This window comes from Melozone crissalis, unplaced genomic scaffold, assembly GCF_028551555.1.
Source record: "Melozone crissalis strain CALT ecotype California unplaced genomic scaffold, PUWL_Pcris_2 ptg000029l_1, whole genome shotgun sequence".
Lineage (NCBI taxonomy): Eukaryota > Metazoa > Chordata > Aves > Passeriformes > Passerellidae > Melozone > Melozone crissalis.
The window spans coordinates 14,487,052-14,501,298 of record NW_026535807.1 but is presented as its reverse complement, the minus strand read 5'-3'; the positions used below and the strand labels follow the sequence as shown (position 1 = coordinate 14,501,298).

The following is a 14,247-nucleotide window of genomic DNA, read 5'->3' as shown; positions in this document are numbered from 1 at the left end:
GTTACAGCCTTTCATGTGAACAGGCTGAATGCAGAAGGGCTCTGACCCTTGCTTTTCTGCTAAGTATGTAAATGCTCTCTTCAAAGCATAAATTTCATGAAAATTCTATGAAAGGAGCTACCTGCAGACAAGTGCAAGGGGAGATGAATGCTCCAAACCTGTGAACCCAGTTCTGCTTCCAGGAATGCTGGCGCAAACATGCTTGAGAGAAGAGGGATGGGAGAGAAGCATTCAAGGTAACTTACACCTGACCCTACATGTAAACCAGCAACATGGAAAGAGACCATCCTCACCAGCAACTCTTCAGGGACATCTGCAGACATTAACATGATCTTATGGCAGGGGATTTTTCCCATTTCAATTTCTCTGTGGGAAGCACTTCCTGTGGCTTCTCACCCTCCACTCAAACTGCTGGAATTTAACCTTGTTTTCCCTTAACTTTTATTGAGCTAAGAAATTGACAAATCATCAGAACAGAATTGGCTTTAGGAAACTTAAATCAGCAGAGGCTCTCAGGATAGCCAAGAGTTTTCCCTTCTCTTCCTCTGCCACAGCAACACAGGAGCCTTTCAGGCAGATTGGTCTTCCTGTGCTCAATCCATCTGGTCTCTGTAAAGGCTGCTCCAAAACATAGGCTCAGTAAGGAAATACATTCTGAGCTACATTTTGTCAGGGCCAGCTGAATAAATTTGTTCTCACACCAGTGCTACCCCCTCTGCTTAAACCCTTTTCCTCCATGTTCCCCTGCCCTTTCCATAGTGCCAAGCAGCCATTCCTTCTCCCCTGCCTGCTGTACCTGCTGCCTCTCTCTGGTCTAAGCCTGATTTTCCCCTCTCAGGATGGGCCCCTGTTCCCTCCTGCTGCACACTGTGCTCCTCCTGCAGTGTGGCAAACAACATTTGTTTCTCCTGAGCCCTTTTGGATGGCAGTAATACACTGCCACAATTAACATCCTTAAACACCGTTTAATTAATCCACTGAAGCCCTAAGAAATTTTAATTAACAGCAGCTTTATTAGTATTTACTTCACCTCCAACGCGTAAGCTCTGGCAGTGTTTGCAAAGGGAGGAAGGACACTGGCAGAGCAGACAAGACCCCCTTTTCCTGACTTTTCCCTGCTCTGCTGCTGCCAGAGCTGCAGCCAGCTCTGGGCACTGACAAGGACAGTTCCTTCCTCACCCTCCAAGATGAGGGTCAAGTTAACGTCGTTCCGCTGCTCTGCGCAATTCCCGTCATGCACAAGGTTAAATCAATTCACCAAAATCAAGCTTCAAAAGAAGAGTTGTTGGAGTGTGTGATGAACAGCACAGATTGGAGGGGAGTCTGACAGGCAAGCCAAGAGTTCTGCTCCATTTGGAGATCTCCATGTCATAGCCAAGGTCGCCGTCTCTCAGCTGCCAGCCTTGAATGTTTGTGTAAAAAGCAGATGCACTTCAGGCTTCACATGCACCGCTGAACACAAACCCAGCAGCCTCTGCATTCCTGCAACCAAGCAGACTAACACGCAATCCCTCAGCCCTACACCATGGCAGGATGCTGCTGTTCACATTACCAGGATAAAGGAGGATTAGCAGATTTCTGAGGGATCTAACCTGCTGTGGCAGGTGTCCAGGCAGACAAGCTCTGCAGCCTCTTGCAGCAGATTTGCGCTCATTTGCTCAACACCTTTCTCTGGTGCCTCTTACAACAAGACACACATTCCCTCTGAGCTAAGGATCATGGACAATTGTTAAGGGAAAAATAGGAGGAGAAAGAAAAATACTCTCAACATACTATAAATCAAGGTTATGGGGCTTGATTTCTGCTGCTAAAACTGCAATTAACCCCAGGAGCACAGGAGTGATCCCTTGGGCCCAGACACATGAACTGTGCTCTAAGGACACTTGCCAGGTATCCACAAGTTAGAATGCTGTGATGTTCCCTCAATCACTGATGTGATACAAAACTTCAGGGTAGAGAGTCAAATGTTGATGTTCCAGGAAACAGGGACAGCAGTAGTCTGAAACACAGATCAGGTGCCTTTAAACTTATTATTTTGCTAAATACTTGAGGCATGTAACACTACCCAAAACACAGTTGTGGGAGGGAAAAAAAAAACCAAAAATAAATTCTTAATGAGCAACTGAACTAATAATTCAAACCACCATTCTGGTATTACCAAATGACCAGGACTCCTGCTATCATAACTGTTTCAGAGGCTGAGGTCAAATACCACTGCCCTACTTTAATAATTTATCTACAGAACAAATTAAAACTAGCACATATCTGGTGTAATGACACCAATTATGCATTACACTGACAAATACTGAGTTAAGATCTGAGCATTGAGACTTCTTATATAACACTGTCTTAAATTTCTAATAAGCAAGAAGTGAACTGTGCTTAAACCACTCCTACTAAAGCCCTACTAAAACCCAAATCCCACACCCTGCCTTGTACAACCCCAGCTAACTTTTCCAGGGTTTTGTAAGTAGTACATGAGGGCAGAACTCTGTTCCATTTCCTGCTTCAGAGCTTAGTAACACACTGGAGCTGACATCAAATCTGACATTTGACTATGAGGTTTTCTTCCTGAACGACTTACTCAGATCCCAAAGTTTACAAACTGCATGCAGCATCCTCAAAGCAAGTCAGTGGTGAATAAAAGAGGGTCAGGCAAATACCTTGCTGGTTGTCCCCCAGATTAATCTGCAGTACCTAAATGCTAAAGAAGTGTTTTTTAAAGCCAAATTTGTGTTCAGCAGCCACAGTCCTATACAGGCTTTGTACTTCTCTAGTCATGCTACATGAGCACCTTCTAGTAACTACACAATGTGACTTCATGCAAGGCAAGAGCCAGGAGTGACCTTGAAGAAAGCTCTCCTCCAAACTCCACACCTGTTACAGAACCCACTCCTGCCCCAAAGCGCCCAAGACAGCTCTTGGCTCTCTACCCAAATCCTGTCTTCCGTCAAATTGTTTCACAAGATGAGGGGAAAAAAACGTGTTGTCGTTTTTCCTTCTCCATTCTTTCCACACTTGAGCAGTCAGCACTTACAGGAAGTAGCACTACTGTGGTTTGAATGGCCACACACGTAAGGAGAACTCCTTTTACCATTACTCTCCCCACCAAATACTCTTGTAAGCACACAAGCTTTAATGTCCATTGCAAACCAGAGAATGAAGGGTACTGTTTTACTTATTGCTGTTGTTCTTCCCTTCAAAACCCGGCAAAAATGCAATGGTGAAAGTCTGAGCATCACTCACAGAGGAGCTGTTAGATTAATACCAGCTGCAGGAAAAGCGAGAGGAGTTCAGGATCCCACCATCACTACCTGAGCCCCAGGCACGGGTTCCGCAGGGAGTCAGAGGGGCATTTAGGAACAAGACACCGAGATTCGTCCAAGCAGCGCTGGATTTCCCCCAGTGCAGCTGACCCAGAGCTCGCCTTTTCCCACCAACGGGCGCGCTGGGGTGACCCCGAGTCTCCTGTCCTGGGGGCGAGGGAGCCCAAATCTTCTGGGAAACAGGCACTGCACAGCCTGGGGCTCTGGGGAAACCCGGAGCAGCGCTTCCCGTGCGGGCCATGCCCACACAGGCCCCGCTCAGAGCCGGCTGCCCCATCCCCTCACATCTCCCCGGCAGTACCCAAACCCCCTCCGTGCCCTCACAGCGCTGCGGGAGCGGCTCAGACCCCGCACACCCTCACAGCGCCCCTATTCCCCCATGGCGCCCACACCCGCTCCAGCCCGAACGACCCCCGGGGGTCTGGATGCCTGCAGCCCCTCACGATCCCCGGGAGTCTCTCCCTGTCCTCGGGACGCCTGCAGCCCCTCACGAACCCCTGCGCCTCTCCACATGCTCAGGACACCTCCAGTCTCTCACGACCCCCGGAGGTCTCTCCCTGTTCTCGGGACGCGTCCATTCTCTCAAAGCTTTTCCCCCTCCCCCGTACCCTCATTCCACCTCCAGCCCCTCACACCCCAGCACAGCCCAGAGCCGCCGGGCGCCGCCCCCGGCCCCTCCCCGCGCCTGCGCAGCCCCGCCGCGCCTGCGCCGCGCCCCCGGCTCTATAAAGGCGGCAGTGCGGGAGCGCAGCGCTGTGTCGCCTTCCCGTCACCAGTGTCGCTTTGCCGTCACCTCCGGTGTCCCGTCCGATAGCGAGGATGGAGGCGGTGGTGCGGCGCTGCCCGTTCCTGGCCCGTGTGTCCCAGGCGTTCCTGCAGAAGGCTGGGCCGTCGCTGCTGCTGTACGCCCAGCACTGCCCGCGCATGATGGAGGCGGCCCCGCCGGCCGCCCGCGCCCTCGCCACGTCCGCCGCCCGCGGGCAGCAGGCGGAGGAGGAGACCCCCGCGGGCCGCCGCGGTGAGTACGGCCGGGGAGCGAGCCGAGGGTCCCTGAGGGGGGGAAAAATAACACAGACATTGCATGTCACGGGGGAAAACTTCTGGAATAGGCAGGGGTTGCTTAATCCTGGAAATGTCCGCGGTAATGAAATTTGTGACCGTGGTATGAATCAGGGACCGGCCTGTTGGGGCGTCCTGCGGCAAGCCCCGGGTGGGATCCGCGATCCTGGGTCTCGGAGCCGTGTTTGTCACGGTACGGTGGCCCTTCATGCCACCCGGGAATATTCCTTGGGGAATTCTTCCCCAGGCACTCAGGGGAAGGAGCTGAGGCTTGCAGCAGAGGAAGTTGCACGGCTGAAGAATCTCAGAAAGTCCTCGAAAGAAGGTCATAGAATCACTGTTAGGTTAGAAAAGACCTCTGAGGTCGAGTCCAGCCTATGGCTGACCACTGCCGTGTCAACTAAACCATGGCATTTACTGGCATATCCAGTCTTTCCTTAAATGTTCCCGTTGGGAGTGAAAGAGATATTTCTGCCTCTCAAAGGGTACAGTGCTAGATCTAGCATCTAACTCAGATGTCCCTTGGGTGTCACTGGCATTTTGTGCTTGTATAAATAAAATGTGACTGCTCAGTTAAATAGTTCTGAATGGGTCCTGCCAAATTAATTCCAAAAGTAATGGATCAAGAAACTGAAGACAGTGCATTCAGATGATGAAGCTGACATATTTTCCCTTCTCTGCCCCCATCTCAGAGGCCAAGAATGTCAAAGAAGCAGCCCAGCAGAATGCAGATGGAGCCCAGCTTCCTGCTGGCCACCCACCTGCCAGCAGTAGCCAGAGTACAGCTACCAAATGCCCGTTCCTGGCAGCTCAGATGAACCACAAGAAGAGCAATGTTTTCTGCAAAGCCAGCCTGGAGCTGCAGGAGGATGTGCAGGAAGTGCAGGCTGACAGGAAAGGTACGTTCTCTGTGCACTGAAGCAGTGATTCCTCCCGAGAGCTTCTGGTGCCTTCTCAGATGTGGAGCGTTCCTGGTCTGACAGGCACCACTGAAGTGATGCAGCTGGGATTAGGGGAGACTGCAGGGAAAAGCTGCTGGAGAATGTAGGTGTTAGTGACATACCTGTGACGTTGTGCAGGGCTTCCCTGGGTGGTTCTGATGTGGGAATACTGTGAGCTGTATTTTGATGTGCTGGCTGGCTCTGTGTGAGTCAAACTGCTACACTCGCACCCAAGCAGATGCTTAGATCTGTAGAGAGCTTTGCCATGGTGCTGGTTTAGACAAAGGCTTTATATCTAAAGCTGGAGCAAAGTGTCTAGTACCAGCACAAATCCAAGCTTGAAAGCAGGCAAATGGTTTTGGGGTGGTTTTTTTCTGTTTATGGAACTAAAGGATGTTGGCTAGCTTGCAGGGGTAGTGTGGAAGGGCTGTCCTTCAGCAGAAGGAACTTTTTAGCAGTATCAGTAAAGCCTTGCTGCCTGTCTCAGAAGGCTTATTTTACTTTCCTGATTGCCTTCTGTGGCATAGTTTAAAAAAAAAATCTGTGCTAACAGAACAAAAAGGAAGCAGCTGACTAGAGCTCTGCTTTCAGTTAGGTGTGTAGCAATCCTTTCAGATGAGTGCTGTAGCTGTATAGTGTGATTCTCTGAGTCATGATGAACCAAATACATTATAAGGAAATTGCCTGTTGTACTGTGATTGATTAGCAAGGCTAATCCTTCTGTCTTGTGAAAGGCAAATTTGTAAGCAAATAAAATAGTTCATCCTAGCAGGATCAACATGGGGTTTTGGGCATGTATTTCCTAAAGATTGAAATGTTGGTTTTACTTAAAATGTTTGCTTTGCTGAATTCAACCTACTTCACTCTGTTTCAAACCAAACAAACTCACCGGAATTTATTACAATATCTGTAGGTACGGAATTTGCCAAAATACCAAGTACTTCCACAGTGAGAAAGATTGAGGCTGAGGGAGCAGAGCAGAGTGGCTTGCTCGAGAAGTTTAAGGATATTATGCTGAAGCAAAAACCAGAAAGCGTCTCTCATCTGCTTCAGGATAACTTGCCAAAATGTAAGAATGTCTGGAAAACCCCCAGAGGCCTGGTCTGTTGTGATTATTTCCTGTGTGCTGAAGTGTCTGTCTCCTTTCAGCTGTCTCCACCTTCCAGTATGATCAGTTCTTTGAGAAGAAGATAGACGAGAAGAAGAAGGATCACACCTACCGGGTGTTCAAGACCGTGAACCGCAAGGCGCAGATCTTCCCCATGGCAGACGACTACACTGACTCCCTGATCACCAAGAAGGAGGTGTCTGTGTGGTGCAGCAATGACTACCTGGGCATGAGCCGCCACCCTCGTGTCTGTGGAGCAGTGATGTGAGTGCTGCTGTGCTCTTAAGAGGGGTTTTCAAGCTGTGTTTTGTGGCAAGGCTTCTGAAACACTGATTTATATACTGTGGGACATGAGTTGCTTTTGATGTGATTCTTGGTGTGCAGTTAAGGTTACACTTGTTTCTTGAGTGGTCCCTTAGTGTTCAGATCCAGGGCTACACTGTGTGTATTGGTCACTGGTTGTGCTCCTTGGATCTTCTCTAAAAGCCCCAAATGTTACCAGATAAACTGGATGGTACATTGCAGCTGTGCTTGGTCACTGATATCTGACTGTACTGGACTCCTGAGTGTGCAGGTTGCTCCAAGACCCAGCAGCTGCTTTTTGCTGCCAATTCTTCTTTAGAACAGTCCTGATTATGTACCAGAATGTTTTCAGCAATGATCCTTTACTCTTCTGTGTGTCTCACAGCAATGCTAATTCCTCTCTTGGGCCTTCTTTAGGGAAACACTGAAACAACATGGTGCTGGAGCAGGAGGTACCAGAAACATATCAGGAACAAGTAAATTCCATGTCGACTTGGAAAAAGAACTAGCTGATCTTCATGGAAAAGATGCAGCACTGCTGTTCTCATCTTGCTTTGTAGCCAATGACTCCACTCTCTTCACTCTAGCTAAAATGCTGCCAGGTAAGATCTCAAATTGCACCTGTTGCCACAAAAACACAGCCTTGCCCCAGGCTGTTGGGAGTATGTTTCACAAAGAGCTATCCAAAGTGAGGATTCACCCTAACCCATGGGCAGAGTGTGGTTTGCTGGTTTTAATATCATATTCAAGTTATGTTCAGTACAAATGATAGTATCAACCTATTGAGATTGAGATTTGTGAGCTGGCAACTGCTGGAGGAATTACATAAACTGAGTCTTCTATTCTTGTGGTGAAACTCTACCTGAAAATGAGACAGCAGAATTTACTGTCTTCCCACTGGAAGGGATGAACTTCTCTCTCACTTCAGAAGTTAGGATAGTTAGATAACTATTTTCTCTAGCTCTCATTTGTGTTAGTGTGAATGCCTAAAATAAACCTCAAATATTCTTGCTTCATGATCTGTAACTTGCTCTATTGATCAAGAGGATTACTTTCAAGAACAAGCTACCCTTGTTTCCTGAACTCTTGCCATACATAATGCAATGCTAGGAATCAGTTAATGCTTTCTGTACTTACTCCTAATGTAACTGGGCTGTAACCTGTTTCCTCAGGCTGTGAGATCTACTCTGATTCTGGAAACCATGCCTCCATGATCCAGGGGATCTGTAACAGCAGGGTGCCAAAACATATATTTCGCCATAACGATGTCAACCATCTCCGAGAGCTATTGAAAAAGTCTGATCCATCCACCCCTAAAATTGTTGCATTTGAAACTGTTCACTCCATGGATGGTAAGCTGACATCAAAGCCTCTTCTCTGTTTCTGGGGCAGTTAGTCCTCAGATCATCTGTTTTAGGTCTCAAAGTGTACAGTTCTGTAGGGCTTGTCTGGGGGTACTTCTGGAGTTTATCCAGTCGTACAGAAAATCCTAAACTGCCAATCTCACTGCTTTGGTTCCTAGGTGCTGTTTGTCCTCTGGAGGAGCTGTGTGATGTGGCCCACGAGCACGGGGCCATCACCTTTGTGGATGAGGTGCACGCTGTGGGGCTGTACGGAGCCCGAGGAGGCGGGATAGGAGACCGGGACGGAGTCATGCACAAGATGGACATCATCTCTGGAACGCTGGGTATGCACAGCCTGGCACTCCTGCAGGAACTGAGGCTGCAAAGCTGCTGAGCTGCCAAATTAACTGGGTTAGCTCAAAAATCAGTCTAGTCAAATGAACTTGTTAAGGGCTGCTGGGGCCTAGGATTTTTCAGAAAGCCCAAGGGATTTAAGTGTGCCCCACAGTTTGAAAAGCTTCTGTTAAGCTACTTACACTGCCTTAGAAATAGTTATGGTAGCTTTGAATGGAGTTTTCTTTCAAGCAAGCTAGCAAAAAGTCCTCCAGTGGCATGTTATACAACTCAAGAAGAAATTCAGGTGAGAATGCTAGTAGAGCAGTTCTCTATATTTAGTAGTACTTAGTTCCTTTATGTGAAATGGAGTGCTCCTAATCTAGAAACCTGAGATGGGGAGTTATGTAAAGAGATTTGGCAAGTACTGAAGCAACTGCTATTATCTGAGTAGAATGCAGGCTAAGGAGTAAGTTTGCTGCTGTAATTTGAAAGGTTTTTTAAACACCTTTTAAAACATAACTAAAATTTACTAGAAAAGTTCATGCTCCTTGGAACTTAAAGTCCTGGGTTACAGCCTAATAGGATCAGAAATGTTCGCCAGACACCCTAGTTCTCTCTGTGGCTGTGTTCTGCGCTCCAAACATTTGGAAAGAAGGGCTGGTATCAACTGCACAATCACAGTAACAGCCTTGTGTGCTCCTTAGGATCACAGGCTATTTCTAGCATCTCTGAAACAGATTATTTTAAATCTGCTGAGAGACTTAGTGTTGATCACTTGGGGTCACTATTCAAGTCCCTGCTTGATAATTTGGCTTGGAAGGTCTTCCCCAAAATAAAAACTTGTGTATTTGATAGAGGCATGAACTATCCTTCCTCTGCAGCAGCTAGATCAAGATTAGCTTAAAAACAAAGCTGTACCATGTGCTGAGTAAATACAAGATTACTGGGTGGGGAGCTGGCACATGCCATGACCACATTACATGTGTGGTCAGAATAACCCATTCCTCCAAGTGGAACAACCTGAAGCCTTGGAGCTTTTCAATAGGTGGAAAGAATAAATCCAATCACTTACCTTTTTACTTTCTCCTTCAGGCAAAGCATTTGGCTGTGTGGGAGGCTACATCTCCAGCACGAGCTCCCTGATCGACACGGTTCGCTCGTACGCGGCGGGGTTCATCTTCACCACGTCGCTGCCGCCCATGCTGCTGGCCGGGGCGCTGGAGTCCGTGCGCACGCTCAAGGGCGCCGAGGGCCAGGCGCTGCGCCGCCAGCACCAGCGCAACGTCAAGCTCATGAGGCAGATGCTGATGGATGCGGGGCTGCCCGTGGTGCACTGCCCCAGCCACATCATTCCCATCAGGGTGAGCGCCGTGGGTGCTGTTAACACAGGGATGTGGTGCCCATTTTGCTGTCCGTGAGCACATTGTGCCATCAGGTACATTAGTTACATGTGCCATTAGTTACTGCCTTCACAAAGTTCAAACCCACCTTGTTGCTCAGTGGTGGTGTGCCAGGAGTATGGCTTAAGCTGAAGTCTGGTGTAAATATAAAACAGAGGGAGAAAGACTGTGGGTCTCATACATACCATTAGTTACTGCCTTCACAGAGTTCAAACTCACCCTCTTGCTCAGCAGTGGTGTGCCAGGAGTATGGCTTAAGCTGAAGTCTGGCGTAAATATAAAACAGAGGGTGAAAGATTGGGTTTCATACACTAACAGTATACAGAAAATAAGGAAACTGCTAACAAGCTAAAAGATTTGGGTTGTAAACAGCTACCTGCCCAGGCTGCAGTGGTGTTCTTATGCCCAACACAGACTTTTAGCCTTTTTTTCTGGCATACACATATATTTTGCCATAATGATGTCAACCGTCTTTGAGAGCTATTGAAAAAGTCTAATCCATCTACAACACAGACCTTTAGCCTTTTTTTCTGACCTACACATTACTTACCAGCCCTGTTGGATTCTTAGATCTTGCTAAGTTGGGCTGACAATTTTACCAACTCTGATTCTTTTGGTTGCTCTTGTAACTTAAAATTGTGAACTTCAGGTTGCAGATGCTGCTAAAAATACAGAGATCTGTGACAAGCTGATGAGCCAGCACAGCATCTACGTCCAAGCCATCAACTACCCAACGGTTCCCCGTGGCGAGGAGCTGCTCCGAATTGCCCCTACACCTCACCACACCCCCCAGATGATGAGTTATTTTATCGGTGAGTGGACTCCTGCATCAGGGCACTGAAGATCCTTCCTGTCTGTGCAGCCTTTGTACTTTGGGAAGCACTTAAGTTTTAGTTGTCGTGAGCTGGATAGCCTGTTTCCACTGCTGCAGCACATCCTGCACACTTCCTTGCTTGGAGTGTGAGGTGTGAAGGCCAGTGCACTGTGACTTGGATCAGAGGGTGCAAGGCCACTGCAGCCCAGCCAGGGCTCTTCTCATGCATTGTGCAAACCAATCTTCACATGTTACATGCATTCCAAACTCACCTGTCCTCAGCTGAGCTGTTAACTTGTCTTAAACACGGATCTGTTCAGAGAAAGTAGATCCTCCTTGATCCTGTCAGGAGAGGTGATGTGAGGATAGCTGAGACTTAGTTGCAGCCCAGTTGTTTCAAGAGGTAGATTGTGTCAGAGTGTAATCCTATTATCCCTGCTCACTTGTTAGGAGAATAAATATGCTGAAACTTCTGCTGCTTCTCTAAAGCAATCCAGTCTTAAGCTTTGATCTTGATAACTTTTCTTAACAGAAAAACTGCTGGCTACATGGAAGGATGTTGGTCTAGAGCTGAAACCACACTCCTCAGCTGAATGCAACTTCTGTAGACGACCCCTGCATTTTGAAGTGATGAGTGAAAGAGAACGAGCCTACTTCAGTGGCATGAGCAAACTAGTATCTGTCAGTGCATGAGAGCAGCAGTGTCAGTTGTTGTCCAGCTCTAGTATGGAGTCAGTAGCATTTTTTAATTGCTCAAGTATTTTAATTGTAGTTGAAGCACTACGCTCTGAAAATAAAGTTCAAGAGCCATGATGCCTTGTTGTGTTTGTGTGCTTCTCTGTGTCCCTTCCAGAACTGGAACTGATGTCTCAGGGGGTGGGATGGCATTTGATGGAATAAAACAGTGCTCCACAGTTTAATGCCCCTCAGCTGAACTACTGCCTGTCCAATGACTATGCCCAAAGAACTTCACTAGTGCTTCCTGCACGGGGTTTATTTATTATGAAAAGAGAGAATAGCTTCTCTGGGGCATCTTCCTGAAAGCCTTTGAAAACATGCAGGGATAGTTCTACATGCCCACTAATACTTAAGCACCTTGAGAAGTGCTACTTATAAGCAGCTTGCACCCATGTTTTGGGAGGCAGGCATTTAGAATGGCTGTCTCCCTCTGCTACCCTCTTCTTCATTTGTAGTTTGTACACAAGCATTCCCCTTCTGGCATTCGCTACACTGAGGAAAAAGGTGCTAATGGCATTAATTAAGTGGTATTTTCTGACCAAGGTGGTGTGTGGCAGGGGCTGGAAAAGGAATGCATGTTTACCATTGCAGGTGGGCTCTGGCTGTAAGAACTGGCAGCAAGCAATATAATAGTTCATGTGTCTGAGAGAAGTCACTGTGGGATGGCATCAGTACTGCCTTTGCAACCCTTCTGGAACCTTAGCAATTGGTGTAACAGGCTTATCTTATTTAATGCTTTGGTAAATAGCAGAGGCCTGCTTTGAACAGGGGGAAGTAAATTCTCTGGGTGAGTGCCTTTGCTCAGAGGTCAGTATTGGCACTGAACTGCTCCTTGCGGGTGCAGGCACGTCAGGCCCTGCTGCAGTGGCTTTCTCTGCCTCTGAGCAGCCACTCTCTCCAGGAAGGAGCCAGCCTGGCACTTCCCCCTGCGGGCACACTCGCGTGTGTGCTCTGAGGCTCCCTCCCACCGGGGATCTGTTAAAGTATCACAAATAGCCATGTGGGGGGGAGATACAATCCCAAATTAAAGCAAAACCATCAGCTGGAAGTCACCAGTTGTTTAAGCATGTACTGAAGCACCCTGCCATTCTCAGAAGCGTTTTTATAAAACATTTAGCTTTCCAATTAGTAAAGCTACTTTGAAAAAGCTCTTTTCCAGCCAGCCAAGGGGCTGCCTCTGCCTTGTGCAGGTGCTCCATAGAAGTGAGGATATGACCTGCCTGGCCTTGCCATGAACCATTTGTGGCCCAAGACTCAATGCATGTGCATGCATCTGTTACAGAGCTCTTCCCATTATCTTTTAGGTTATATTCCTGCATTAACTGGAGACATAAACTAACAAGCCACAGCTCCTCCATCAGCCTCTCCCAAGGACTTTGTCCCCAGCACCACGACATGCCAACAATGTCATTGCAGACTGGCAACAATCAGGGAACAGCTGTAAGCAATCAGTGCGTGTGGGAGATAACACAACATGTTGACTCACACATGGCCATATTCTGACAGTACCAGGCCACTTGCATTTCTAGTTTTTTTCACTGAAAGCTTTCAGAATTGGCCCAGTCCATTTTACAGACCACTTCATAAGCCCAGTTTCTCTCCCTAGTTTTAATAATGTCAACTCAACACTTTCTTCTACCAAGGAGAAGAAATAAGACATAGGAAGGCACCAGCTATCAAAAGTCTCCAAATAATCAGGAAAGAACCAAACTCCAGGATTCAAAGCTGGCAACCTTTGAAATGACAGGAACACGAATAACCTCAGCACGTGGCAGCCAGTGCCTCCACACCTTTAACATCAGCTGTGACAAATTACCTTTACACTACTGTTGGCAAGCAAGAGTGAGAAAGCAGAACCAGGGCACAGCAAGGGGCCAGCAGATGTCCATCACTTAACTGCAAAGGACAAATCCAATGGCACATTGAAAAGATAAATTCTCCCCAATGGAAAGGACAAAGAAAGAAAAAATAAACACATATTGTTTCCCAGCAAATAAAAATTGAATGGGGGGTTGTATAAGTAGGGATAAGTTATGCAAACTTCAGTTTGGTTCCCGGAAAAAATAATAGAGGAAGTAATCAGTAAAATATGTTTAAGGTCAGACAATGGCAGTGGCAGAGGGAGGAAGCAGGAATGCAGCCATAAAGCCATGGCTAACATTTGTCTGGGCCAAAACAATTCATCTAGTTAAATGTTGCATAGCCCTAAACTCACACCCCCTCCATTTCCCAACCTATTCACACAAAGGAGAAACCCCAGGTGCTGCAGGAGCAGCTAAACCATTCCAAGTGCAAGCAGGAGCACGTGTTCCCCATTGCTGGGAGGAGCTGCAGGGGTTTCTGCTCCTGCCATGGCATTACTGACACCCCCAAACCCACAGCTCTGCCATCCCTGGTGCTTTGCACCCGTTTATTTTGGGACACACCCTTGCACTGCACCCTGGCCTGCTGCCAGCAGCTGGGATGGGGGATGTGAGTGTGGAATCACCACAAACCATTCCTGTTGGGGCACACACTGGCGCAAGGCAGCAAAAGCCTCATGCAAGGTAGCCCCTGGCCCAGAGCTGCTAGCCCACCACAGCACAGCTGGACTCCAGTTATTTAGGATGTTCTGTGCCCCAGCCACCCTCCAGCTTGATCCCAAGTCCTCATTATCCTAGGTGAGGTTAGGTTTAGGTTAGGTTAGACACCCTCCTCCCAACCTAGACCCCCAACCCTGCACAATCCCAGGGGGCTGATCCCAGATATCCTTACCCCACAGGTAAAGGGCCCTTCCTTCCCTGCTGCTCCTACCTGCTTCCTGCCATTCCCCAAGGATTGGAGGGAGGACAAGGGCTCATCTCCCTTTCCCAGAGGCACCTGAGCTTTTATAGCCCAGG

General features: G+C 47.9%; 1 protein-coding gene across 1 annotated transcript; it reads left to right on the top strand.

Annotated features, from left to right (window-relative positions):
* Positions 1 to 4,065: 4,065 nt before the first annotated feature.
* ALAS1 (5'-aminolevulinate synthase 1) lies at positions 4,066 to 11,443 on the top strand. Its single transcript, XM_054280869.1, has 10 exons — positions 4,066 to 4,344; positions 5,078 to 5,284; positions 6,240 to 6,395; positions 6,476 to 6,698; positions 7,155 to 7,339; positions 7,910 to 8,089; positions 8,260 to 8,424; positions 9,509 to 9,777; positions 10,466 to 10,628; positions 11,163 to 11,443. The coding sequence occupies exons 1-10, from the start codon at positions 4,146 to 4,148 to the stop codon at positions 11,321 to 11,323; spliced, it is 1,908 nt and encodes a 635-aa protein (XP_054136844.1). The 5' UTR covers positions 4,066 to 4,145; the 3' UTR covers positions 11,324 to 11,443.
* The last annotated feature ends 2,804 nt before the right edge of the window (positions 11,444 to 14,247 follow it).

Excerpts from the sequence above, each read along its gene's own strand:
- ALAS1 (XM_054280869.1), top strand. The coding sequence starts at position 4,146 with ATGGAGGCGGTGGTGCGGCGCTGCCCGTTCCTGGCCCGTGTGTCCCAG. Across the intron at positions 4,345-5,077 it reads GACCCCCGCGGGCCGCCGCG|AGGCCAAGAATGTCAAAGAA; the intron begins GTGAGTACGGCC and ends CCCCCATCTCAG. Across the intron at positions 10,629-11,162 it reads GATGATGAGTTATTTTATCG|AAAAACTGCTGGCTACATGG; the intron begins GTGAGTGGACTC and ends TTTTCTTAACAG.